Source organism: Gymnoscopelus braueri, assembly GCF_963280865.1.
Source record: "Gymnoscopelus braueri genome assembly, chromosome: 4".
NCBI classification, from domain to species: domain Eukaryota; kingdom Metazoa; phylum Chordata; class Actinopteri; order Myctophiformes; family Myctophidae; genus Gymnoscopelus; species Gymnoscopelus braueri.
In genome coordinates this window covers 800001-812500 of record NC_137605.1, presented here as the reverse complement: position 1 = coordinate 812500, position 12500 = coordinate 800001, and the positions used below count along the sequence as shown (strand labels likewise).

Here is a 12500-nt window from a genome sequence, read left to right as displayed (position 1 = left end):
ATGGGGTCAAATATGGTACAGTGTGTAGGGGTCCTTACTGAGCTTTCTTAACGGGTCCAGGGTCTGGAAAAGTTACTTTACAATAAATCTCTATAAGAGAATACCAGCACTCACAGAACTGTCCTTTAAGGCACTTTAATGTATATTTAAGTTGACATGATGTCATACAGCACAGATGAAGTTTGTTCTGTCTGCTCTGTAGTACACCATGCCAACTTATATATATGAATATAAGTGTCTTAAAGGACAGTTCACCATGCCAACTTATATATATGAATATAAGTGCCTTAAAGTACAGTACACCATGCCAACTTATATATATGAATATAAGTGCCTTAAAGGACAGTTCACCATGCCAACTTATATATATGAATATAAGTGTCTTAAAGGACAGTTCACCATGCCATCTTCTATATATGAATATAAGTGCCTTAAAGGACAGTACACCATGCCATCTTATATATATGAATATAAGTGCCTTAAAGGACAGTTCACCATGCCAACTTATATATATGAATATAAGTGCCTTAAAGGACAGTTCACCATGCCATCTTATATATATGAATATAAGTGCCTTAAAGGACAGTTCACCATGCCATCTTATATATATGAATATAAGTGCCTTAAAGGACAGTTCACCATGCCATCTTATATATATGAATAGAAGTGCCTTAAAGGACAGTTCACCATGCCATCTTATATATATGAATAGAAGTGCCTTAAAGTACAGTTCCGTGACAATAGTTCTCAACCATTGTCACAACACAGAAGAGGCTCCACTGATCTCACTGAACCCAGTTTCGGCACAAAAACTTGGGTCAAATTCGTTCTACTGCTATGTCACCAGAATGTGGAATGCCCTACCAACCTCTCTCTCTCTCTCTCTCTCTCTCTCTCTCTCTCTCTCTCTCTCTCTCTTAGGCCACGGACCCCCATTCGAAAATATATGCCAGGGACCCCCATAAGAGAAGATATTTATGGCTCTAGCAGTGATTCTCAGCCATTTTAATTTAAAGTACCCCCAGTTTGACATGCATTAGGGCTACGGACCCCCATTTAACGACATTTCTATCTCTCTGTGACCCCAATTTATATTGTAAAATCAATGTTAACTTAACTCTGAGAGTTACAGACCCATAAGGGTCCATTTGGTTCCTAACTAGCCATCAGTTAGGAACTATCCATCATTTAGCTGGGGACCCCCTGAAACCCCCTCAAGGACCCCTGGGGGTCCCCAGACCACACTTTGAGAACCATAGATCTCTATATGGCTGAACTGTGTGACCTCTGTCTGCAGGTCATAGGTCATGTAGCCGCATGTACACACACAATGCATGACACACTGAACACACAGCCTAACCCCATGCACACACACACACACACACACACACACACACACACACACACACACACACACACACACACACACACACACACACACACACACACACACACACACACACACACACACACACACACACACACACACAGCTATAACCCTGGTTGCACAAGTAGCCAAACATAAGAGAGAAAGAAAAAAAACGTTGTTCTTCTTTCTTTGCTCAACTGGTTCGAGCTGTTCTGCTCTGTGTGTGTGTGTGTGTGTGTGTGTGTGTGTGTGTGTGTGTGTGTGTGTGTGTGTGTGTGTGTGTGTGTGTGTGTGTGTGTGTGTGTGTGTGTGTGTGTGTGTGTGTGTGTGTGCAGGTCAAGTCTTGTCTTGTTGGGTCACAGGACTGACACACTCTGCCTCTGTCTGTCTGTCTGTCTGTCTGTCTGTCTGTCTGTCTGTCTGTCTGTCTGTCTGTCTGTCTGTCTGTCTGTCTGTCTGTCTGTCTGTCTGTCTGTCTGTCCCTACAGCTTATAGATGATAATGGAGGTGTCTCTCTCTACAGCAGGCAGAGGGTAATAATAATAATAATAATAATAATAATAATAATAATAATAATAATAATAATAATAATAATAATAATAATAATAATAATAATAATAATAATCACTGTCTAAGTGTGAGAGAAAGGGTTAGTTTGTTCTTTCAAAGATCAAGCAGACATAAAGACAGAGTCAATATAACGTGACCTCTGACCTCTGACTGATGAATAAGATGAGGCGGGGGAGTCTGATGATCATTAGTTTAATGTTCTGATGTTTGTATGTATATGGAGTTATGGTTATTGCCATAATTAAACTTAATGTTGATATGACACACTGACTGTCACGTAAATAAAAACATGGCACTTCATGTCAAAGAGGTTGCCGACCCCTGCTCTACAGCGTCACTCCAACGTCTTATGAGCTTGTAGATCTGCTATTTTCAAATAGCCAATCATGTGGCCTAGTCGTTTCTTTTGGGCTTGTTTTCATAGACCTGGTTGCTTATTTCTCTCACAAAATCTGGCAACACTTGGTGTAGGCTAGCTGGGCTAGCCTGTAGCCTAGCTGTCCAGTTACTGAGCAGAAAACGCAATCAAAGTCACTAAACCTGAGTCCACACACTGGACAAAAACAATGGTCGTCTTCAAAACTTTGGCCCCCTACTGCACTGTGCTATATTATTATTATTATTATTATATTATTATTTACTGTATGGAACGGCTGGGTCCATTTGGTTTATCTGTAAAGAGGGACCAGAGGGAAACGTTTTTCTCACTACTGCCCAAAGGTCACCAAGGGTCACCAAGGGTACTTCTGAACGTACGGTGAACGCCCGTCAGGTTGATGGATGGATGGATGGATGGATGGATGGATGGATGGATGCTCACCGTTGCATTTCAACACCAGTGTTTGTTTTGTTTAAGAGCAACATTTGGCAAGGCAGCAGAAAGAGGAGGGTGTGTGTGTGTGTGTGTGTGTGTGTGTGTGTGTGTGTGTGTGTGTGTGTGTGTGTGTGCGTGTGCGTGCGTGCGTGCGTGTGTGTGTGAGTGACTGTTATAGCTCTCAGACCAGTTTTGTAGGCTTGTCGGCTGACTTGGCAGAAAGCAGAACGATGACTCATATGTGTCTCTAACACACACACACACACACACACACACACACACACACACACACACACACACAGACACACACACACACACACACACACACACACACACACACACACACACACACACACACACACACACACACACACACACACTGACACACACACACACACACACACAGGTGCAAAGAGGAGCTGGTTTGACAGAACCAGATCCTTCACTGAGTCAAACTGTAAATAGACAGACTTTTAAGTGGTCAGATGGGGGGACACCCGCTGGCCTAGTGGTCCAGGTGCATACCATATATAGGCTCTAACAGCGTGTCGCGGGTTCAAATCCCGATCCCGACGGCGTTTGCTGCGTGTCAATAAAGGCCAAAAATACCCCAAAAATATTTAAAAAAAAATTCAAGTGTGTGTGTGTGTGTGTGTGTGTGTGTGTGTGTGTGTGTATGTGTGTGTGTGTGTGTGTGTGTATGTGTGTGTGTGTGTGTGTGTGTATAAACTCACCCTTGCTGTCTGCTGTTGAGGTTGCGTCTCACCAAAACCACGGCTGGATTGAGTGACAAATAGAAAAGAAGACATGATGGTTAGTTTTTTCCTCCTCTGACCAACACGTCAACACCATGAGAGTGTAATGTAACCAAATGGACCCTCATTTGTACCGCCGGGTAAATTTGGTTACATGTGTTTAGCTGTAAATGGTATAAGTGTCAGTGTAAACATAGGGATGCTAGACACTATGGTTACATGTGTTTAACTGTAAACACTTTCTGTGTAAACTCTTACCCACTATGTAAACGGTTAATTTTCATTTATATATACATATATATATACATATATATATATATATATATATATATATATATATATATATATATATATATATATATATATATATATATATATATATATACATTTAATGTATTTATTAGAAGGTAACTCTTACCCACTATAGCAGCTACAGACAGAGCCACCACACTGACTGCTACCACCACCACGATGAGCAGGAACTGGTCTGAAAATAACAAACAAACACATCACTGAAACCAGTGCTTCTCTCAAACCTCTTCATGTCAAGGACCCCCACATTCATATGTATTTGGACCCCCCCCCCCCCCCCCATCTGTAAATATAGTGTAATATCCATCCATCTTCATAATCTCTTATCCGGACTGGAGTCGCGGGGGCAACAGTTTCAGCAGAGAGCTCCAGACTTCCCTTTCCTGAGCAACGTGGTCCACTTCCTCCTGGGGGATCCCGAGGCGTTCCAAGGCCAGTGTGGAGATATAATCCCCCCCTCCAGGGGGTCTCCTCCTCCCAGTGGGGGGCAGCGAGGACCTCCCTAGGGAGACGCTCAGGAGGCGTCCCTACTAGATGCCCCAACCACCTTAACTGGCTCCTCTCTAAGTGAAGGAGCAGCTTAACTGGCTCCTCTCTAAGTGAAGGAGCAGCCCACCTTAACTGGCTCCTCTCTAAGTGAAGGAGCAGCGGTTGTACTCTCACGGATAACTGAACTTCTCACCCTCTCTCTAAGGGAGAGAACATAACTAAGTAATAAGTATTTGCTTCTAATGTGTTTAACGTGTGTAGATGGTGAGTTCTGTAAATGTCTGAGTTTTTAAGTAGATTGTCATTTAGACTCAGATAATATGATTCTACAAGGCATAGACATAGAGTATTTACTGTACAACGTAGTGTGCCTTCATCAAGAACAAACTTTATAGAAACATCCTCATATGACATTAAACATGCTACAAATATATGGTCAAAGTCAGGTAGAAACCTTGTATGTCCAAAACCACTTTCCTAGCGAATAGCAAAAATAGCCAATCTACGAGTTCAAAAGGCATCTCGATGCAACGCAAGCTTGTAGATCACATATCTTACTTTTAACTTTTGCATTCATTTACGGAAAATTCCTAAACTGTTGAAATCTAGAGATACAAGATTTCTGTCCGACAGCAACAATATTAACAGCTGCTTGTAGATGAGATGTGGTTCCAAACCTGAATCCTCTTGAACTCCTGTGGTCTTTTCCAGAACAGAATCTGAACCCACATCTGCATCTTTTTTTAGGATCGGTAAATCTGGAATAGATGGAGAGAGAGGGAGGGACTTAGTAAGATGTTTTAGGTGTGGTAAATCTGGAATAGATGGAGAGAGGGGGAGGACAAGGTGAGATGTTTTTAGGTGTGGTCATTCTGGAATAGATTAAGAGAGAATGGTGCGCCTGTGGCCAATAGTGGCCCCTGGGGGTCCCTAACGTGGCCCCTGGGGGGTACACGTGGTCCCTGGTGTGCTATTCTGAAGGCAGACCCCTTACCAGTGTTGGTGCCAAGTTTGGTGCTGAGCAACGGTGCGCCTCGCAGGTCTGCATGTTTAGTTTGTGACCGCGGTCCATGGACCACGGTCCGTGGTCCATGGTCCACGTGGTCCGTGGTCCACGGTCCGTCTGTGGTCCGTGGTCCATGGTACGTGGACCACGGACCACAGTCTATGGTGCACGGTCAACTCACCCTCCAGGCAATTTTAGTATAGGTTAATTATGTTCACATTAGGGTGTTTACTTGACATAGTTGTGACTAGATTTAATTGTGTTTCAGTTGTTGAAAATTGGAACATTATGAATAAAAATTTTCATTTCTGTTTTGGCTTTCAGGCGTTGTATTCTATAGTTGTACAGGGCATAATATGACAAATAACTTACATAATAATAATAATAATAAAAATGAAAAAAACATTATTAGTGGAAATAGCAGATCTAGAATCTCAAAGCACGCCACCATTTATTTTTTATACTTTTTTGGGAAAATAAAAACATTAAGAAAATTAAGAAAATTAAGAAATAAAATAAAATAAATGGAGTTTGGACTTACAATGGGTTTGTAGGAAGGGGGCGTGTCTGATAAAAACGAATATCTCTTAGTATCTTTATTAGAGCTCTTAGTATCTTTATTAGAGCTCTTAGTATCTTTATTAGAGCTCTTAGTATCCTTAGTATATTTATTAGAGCTCTTAGTATCTTTATTAGAGCTCTTAGTATCGTTAGTATCTTTATTAGAGCTCTTAGTATCTTTATTAGAGCTCTTAGTATCTTTATTAGAGCTCTTAGTATCCTTAGTATCTTTATTAGAGCTCTTAGTATCTTTATTAGAGCTCTTAGAATCTTTTTAGAGCTCTTAGTATCTTTATTAGAACCAGTCACATGGTGATTTGTAAAAGACACCTACTGGTTAATGTAAGCAGTACTGCCTGAAACTCATAAACCCCAATATCTATGATCATGTGACCAGGTGGGGAGAGCGATGTAAGTGTCCAGAGCTGGACACCCGGCGGGTTGGACATGAATTAGTTAATTAAACTTCAGCATTAATTATAGATTAGCGATGGTAGGGAGGAATGGAGAGGTGTGTGTGTGTGTGTGTGTGTGTGTGTGTGTGTGTGTGTGTGTGTGTGTGTGTGTGTGTGTGTGTGTGTGTGTGTGTGTGTGTGTGTGTGTGTGTGTGTGTGTGTGTGTGTGTGTGTGTGTGTGTGTGTGTGTGTGTGTGTGTGTGTGTGTGTGTGTGTGTGTGTGTGTGTGTCAGATCAGTAATTGCATCACGGCTCCATCATTGCGTTGATGAGGATTGACAACAGGGGGCGCTATGAGAGAATCATCAAGTCAATGTCAGTTATCTGACTGGCAGGAAGAGCCACAGATCCCTGCGTGCTGATTGGCCCCCGAGGAGACCCCACCCCCCAGGGGGCTCCAGACATGTCATTGATTCAATTCTGGGCTGAGTAGATCACACACTACACACACACACACACACACACACACACACACACACACACACACACACACACACACACACACACACACACACACACACACACACACACACACACACACACACACACACACACACACACTACACAGCTGACCCCTATAGGGGGTCCCTGGACCCCCAGGTTGAGCCCATCACTCACCTTGCTTTGTCAGAACAACGTGGTTGCTCTTGATTAAATCCTCATCGTCCCAATCTGTGAACACAGCGAACAGAGAGACACATGAACACATGATCATACATCATACAACACATACTGTATGTACTGAATGTCATTTGATTTATCACATCATACATCATACATCATACATCATACATCATACATCATACATCATACAACATACATCATACATCATACATCATACAACATACAACGCATATGTCATTTGATTTATCATCCATCATAAATCATACAGCGTATTTAGCTCCACAGCGTTGGAGGAGTTCTCCTTAAAGCTATGGTACTTTCAGGAGTGGATTAACCGGTAGGTGCACCGCGGTAAATTGACGCTTCACCGTCCCGTTTCGCCGCTTTGCTTCTACATTTCGGCGCTCTTCTGAGATACTTCAGTCTTCTTTCACTTTCTCCCTGCCTTTTGGTGCCCCCCCCCCAAGGTTGGTGCCCTGTGCTGCAGCACCTAAAGCCCTTCCATTAAGACGGCGCTGGGTACTTTCGATCCGTTGCCCGTTGCCCCCGTTAGCGCAGGCTGTGCAGCCTCTTGTCTGTAGTAAAAAATAAAAAATACACTTTCATTATACTCACCAAAACAAAGACGGTTTTAAGATGTTGAAAGCCTACTCTACTTAGTGGGAACACTGTGAGCCCCCACTTCTCGTCTAAAACACACTTTTTGACCAGAAAAGAAAATATTTTACCGGAAGGAAAACAATTACTCCACTGCGCCCCCTACATATCTTGTCAATGGAATTTTTCTGTTGACCAGAACTTTCCTTCCGGTGAAATGTTTTCTTTTCTGGCTAAATAGTTTATTTTAGACGTGAGGCGGCCCACAGGTTAATATCAGAATGCTGATATATTATTGATTTCAGCTGTTATGATTCCAAACATGCAAACATGACCCACTTTAATCACTTCAGTCTATATTAGTAGCTTAATGACTAGTATTAACATTCAATTGTCGTTTTTATGTCCAATGTATTTGTATTTAAGTTTAAGTTAACAAAAGTATAACTAAATGCATTTGACATTTTTTTTGACATATTTTTTAGGATTCCTATTCAGAAATAGCAAACAAAACTTCTGGATTCCAATTAAAAAGTAGCTAAAATAGCAGATCTACAAGCTCAAAACGCGTCGCACTGCAACGCGTTTTGAGTTTGTAGATCGGCTATTTCTGCTACTTTTGGGTGACAGAATGGTGAAAAAAGTTAAAATACGGAGAGACAGTATACTATACAATGTGTTCCTCTGGAGTGAGTGTGTAAATATAGTGTTCCTCTGGAGTGAGTGTGTTAATATAGTGTCCCTCTGGAGTGAGTGTGTAAACATAGTGTCCCTCTGGAGTGAGTGTGTAAATATAGTGTTCCTCTGGAGTGAGTGTGTAAATATAGTGTTCCTCTGGAGTGAGTGTGTAAATATAGTGTTCCTCTGGAGTGAGTGTGTAAATATAGTGTTCCTCTGGAGTGAGTGTGTTAATATAGTGTTCCTCTGGAGTGAGTGTGTAAATATAGTGTTCCTCTGGAGTGAGTGTGTAAATATAGTGGCCCTCTGGAGTGAGTGTGTAAATATAGTGTTCCTCTGGAGTGAGTGTGTAAATATAGTGTTCCTCTGGAGTGAGTGTGTAAATATAGTGGCCCTCTGGAGTGAGTGTGTAAATATAGTGTTCCTCTGCATCATCAAAGTTGCATCGCCCCTGGTCTAGCCCATTCAATCTGTGTCATCTTATATTTTTTGCTATAACCATTATGTTATACTTTGGGCTATTCAAAAATAGCAGATCTACATCCATACTATACTAGTGTGTTTTCTGTTTTCTGTTATTGTGGGGAAAGCTTTCGCTGAAAATAGAAGATCGACAAGCTCTCAATGCGACGCAACCGCGTCACATTGCCTGCTAAATGCCTAAATTGTTGTGAGCTTGTCGATCTGCTAATTTCTGCTGCTGTCAGGCGTTGGCCAATCAGGGAAGCTGATTTCATATACAATCTCCAAAAACACACAGAGAACGTGTTGTTCTCCTCAGACTGTCTGACGCGTTTTCCGTGGTTCTCGGAAACCGTTGTTTTTCCGTCCTAATTACCACACGTTGGGGTCATATGAGACACCGTACCGGGTTTGAGACCGCTTTGTTCGGACGCTTTCTGGGTTACACCCGGGACAGTGTGACAGACAGACAGACAGACAGACAGACAGACAGACAGACAGACAGATCATTTTACCTTCATCAGCTGATCCTTCTATCTCCTCTGAAGAAGCTGTGGAGGGAAAGAGAAACATCAACAAATTAAAATAATTTCACAACAGGTTCTATTTATTCTCCTTGACATGAGAAGTATCAGGATGTGGGTTTGACTTCCTGTATGCACGTGATGATGATGTTTATGACAGACAGGCAGACAGACAGACAGACAGACAGACAGACAGACAGACAGACAGACAGACCGTTGCTATAATTTATATACAATATAGATAGCTGTTCATCATTATCAGTATAAACCCTGTGAGGAGCTTTACCAGATACTTCTTCTAGCTTTAGGAGACATTGGCTTAAAAGCCTGCATTTATCACGGTCACAAAAGGCCGTCTAAAATGTTCAATTGGACAGTTTTTATTATGTTTATTGTTGTACGTAATTGTATGGTTTCCATTCATTCATATACTGTAAGATATGTGTGGTATGAATCCAGGTGAGATCTTACAGTGACTTTGCATCATGCATGTCACACAAACAGAATGCCATGTGTTTTGTTGATATAATAAGTGTGTTCATATAGAGTCCTATCCACACATCCACCTGTGTGTGTGTGTGTGTGTGTGTGTGTGTGTGTGTGTGTGTGTGTGTGTGTGTGTGTGTGTGTGTGTGTGTGTGTGTGTGTGTGTGTGTGTGTGTGTGTGTGTGTGTGTGTGTGTGTGTGTGTGTACCTGTAACTCCAGACATTAACAGCAGACTCAGCAGCAGTAATCTCATCATCTTCACAACACTGCAGGACACACACATCAAAATACACACATTAAAATACACACACATCAAAATACCGATCCTTAAAGGGACAGTTCACCCACAAATTTACTTTTTGTCTATCTATCAGTCACCCCATGGAGACTTGAATTCATGGATATTTTTTTTGTTTTTGTCTCATTCCTAAGACAATAATGTGATGAACAGCAGACCGGTATACTGTAGGTGCGCTCATATACGGCCCGCTCAGATCTCACGTCAGGTCGTAGGCATTGTCTGACCGTCTGACAGACATCTGGACACATGTATCCACTCCAATATGTAACGGATCTTATCTAACGGACTAATCAATATAACATTTTATACTCATTTAAACAAACTGCTGTAACAGTCATTCAGATAAGATTGCATATCTGGCTGCATTGGCTATTTGAAAATAGCAGATCTACAAGCTCACAACGCGCCGCATTGCCACGCGTTGTGAGCTTGTAGATCTGCTATTTTCAAAATATACGAGCGCTTGTGCGAGAGCATTTTCGGGAGTTTGGACCGGCGCGGCGGCGCCAACGGGAGCATTAACCCTCCCAACACACACCAGCCTTCATCCATTCATGTTTTTTATGCTTTCATTCATCAATCACTCCATTAACGTTCAGATTATGAGTTCCTCTCCAGGTTATCTCTCTTAACGTAGCGGCACGGGACTGACAGCCCGCCCGAGTCTCACAGGGAATATAGCCTACATGTTTTATTTTAGTGTCACTCGAACGTGCACGGCTCGGTATGGGTTAAATAAATTAATATACAATGGTATTCCATTGATGGTGATGTGAGTGGTGTCATAATCTGTCATTCATGTAGGCTACTAGCATACTTGACAAAGATTGTACCGTTACGGAATACATGAAAGAAAAGTAGGTAGGTGTGTGTGCGTGTGCGTGTGCGTGTGCGAGTGCGTGTGCGTGTGCGTGTGCGTGTGCGTGTGCGTGTGCGTGTGCGTGCGTGTGCGTGTGTGTGTGGGCAGCGAGGCGAGGCGGGGAAACTCTATCTTATTGGCTTTCCATGCTTTGTTTGGTGGTATTCTGGTTCTTCATGTCGTAAAATTAAGGGCGTGTTATTTAAATGACGCTCGTTTTCAGCCGTCAGATTTATCAAAGCTCCGATCAAATGTACGCTAGGATTGGGATTGGCTGTATATATCGCCTGATAAATGTCATTTGGACGTTTGCCTACGGCCGAATTTAAGGCAAAAAAATGAGCCGTTTTTTACGCTCCATTGATAAATGAGGGCCAGTGTGTGTGAGCACTCTGTCTGTCTGTCTGTCTGTCTGTCTGTCTGTCTGTCTGTCTGTCTGTCTGTCTGTCTGTCTGTCTGTCCTGCCCTCACTGTCTGTCTCCTATAACATACATCATGAGTCCTGCATGGAAGAACAACAGTTGTAATCTTAGTGTAATCTGAGAGAAGCTTGATATTTCCCACAGAGCTCAGCATAACGCAGTGTTCTTTCTCACAGCGTTCCGTCACAGTCAGCCGCTAACAGTCTGTTAAACACGTTTCACTGCAGGTGTGGATGGAAAGCAGTTCGTGGTTAAAACAGTGTTTCTCAAACATGTTTATGTCAACGATCCCTGAAATAATATGTATTTGGCCATTTCATGCCCATATAAACATATTTTTGCTCTACGGTAGAGGCACAAATAGCGAAGATTTTTCAGTTTCTCAGAAATAGCAGATCTACAAGTTCGTCTTTCTTTTTACATTTATTTTTCATTGGCAAATTATGAAATAGGGTCAAAGTGGTTGATCTTATTTAAATGCTGTATTAACACATTTTGCTGGAGACCTCCTGGAACCCCCTCAAGGACCCCTGGGGTTCCCCTGGACCGCATTTTGAGAACCACTGGATTAAAACATTTAAAGAGCTGCTAATCAACTGTCTGTTCAACAGTGTTTAGCAACACTTTGCTCAAAGCAGGTGTGGTTAAAACATTAAAATAAATCAAAGATTTTAATAACGGCTTCAGATTTCAGACTTCATTTAGAAAGGGAACCACAGCCATTCACTTCTGTTATAAATAATTTAACGTTGAAGGGGTCTTCAACGTTTTTCAGGACCCCTTAGCTGAGAGAGATGAAGCAGGGACCCCCTAGCTGAGAGAGAGATGAAGCAGGGACCCCCCTTAGCTGAGAGAGAGATGAAGCAGGGACCCCTTAGCTGAGAGAGAGATGAATCATTGACCCCTTAGCTGAGAGAGAGATGTAGCAGGGACCCCTTAGCTGAGAGAGAGATGAAGCAGGGACCCCTTAGCTGAGAGAGAGATGAATCAGGGACCCCTTAGCTGAGAGAGAGATGAATCATTGACCCCTTAGCTGAGAGAGAGATGTAGCAGGGACCCCTTAGCTGAGAGAGAGATGAAGCAGGGACCCCTTAGCTGAGAGAGAGATGAATCAGGGACCCCTTAGCTGAGAGAGAGATGAATCATTGACCCCTTAGCTGAGAGAGAGATGAAGCAGGGACCCTTAGCTGAGAGAGAGATGAAGCAGGGACCCTT

At 42.4% G+C, this 12500-nt stretch overlaps 1 protein-coding gene across 4 annotated transcripts in view; it reads right to left on the bottom strand.

Annotated features, from left to right (window-relative positions):
• LOC308083986 (uncharacterized protein) overlaps positions 1-12500 on the bottom strand; it is a 49988-nt gene that overhangs the window by 4081 nt on the left and 33407 nt on the right. For 3 of the 4 annotated variants that reach the window (XR_013933032.1, XM_080426439.1, XM_080426440.1), the window contains exons 2-7: positions 9911-9969; positions 9208-9243; positions 6950-7003; positions 4987-5067; positions 3927-3995; positions 3488-3530 (exon numbers count right to left, since the gene is read on the bottom strand). Coding sequence is in view for 3 of the 4 variants with exons in the window: in XM_080426439.1 (XP_080282565.1) it covers positions 3488-3530; positions 3927-3995; positions 4987-5067; positions 6950-7003; positions 9208-9243; positions 9911-9959 (332 nt within the window). In the remaining variant the exon portion in view is untranslated. The remainder of the gene's footprint in view (positions 1-3487; positions 3531-3926; positions 3996-4986; positions 5068-6949; positions 7004-9207; positions 9244-9910; positions 9970-12500) is intronic. The other variant, XM_080426441.1, reaches the window with a different exon arrangement.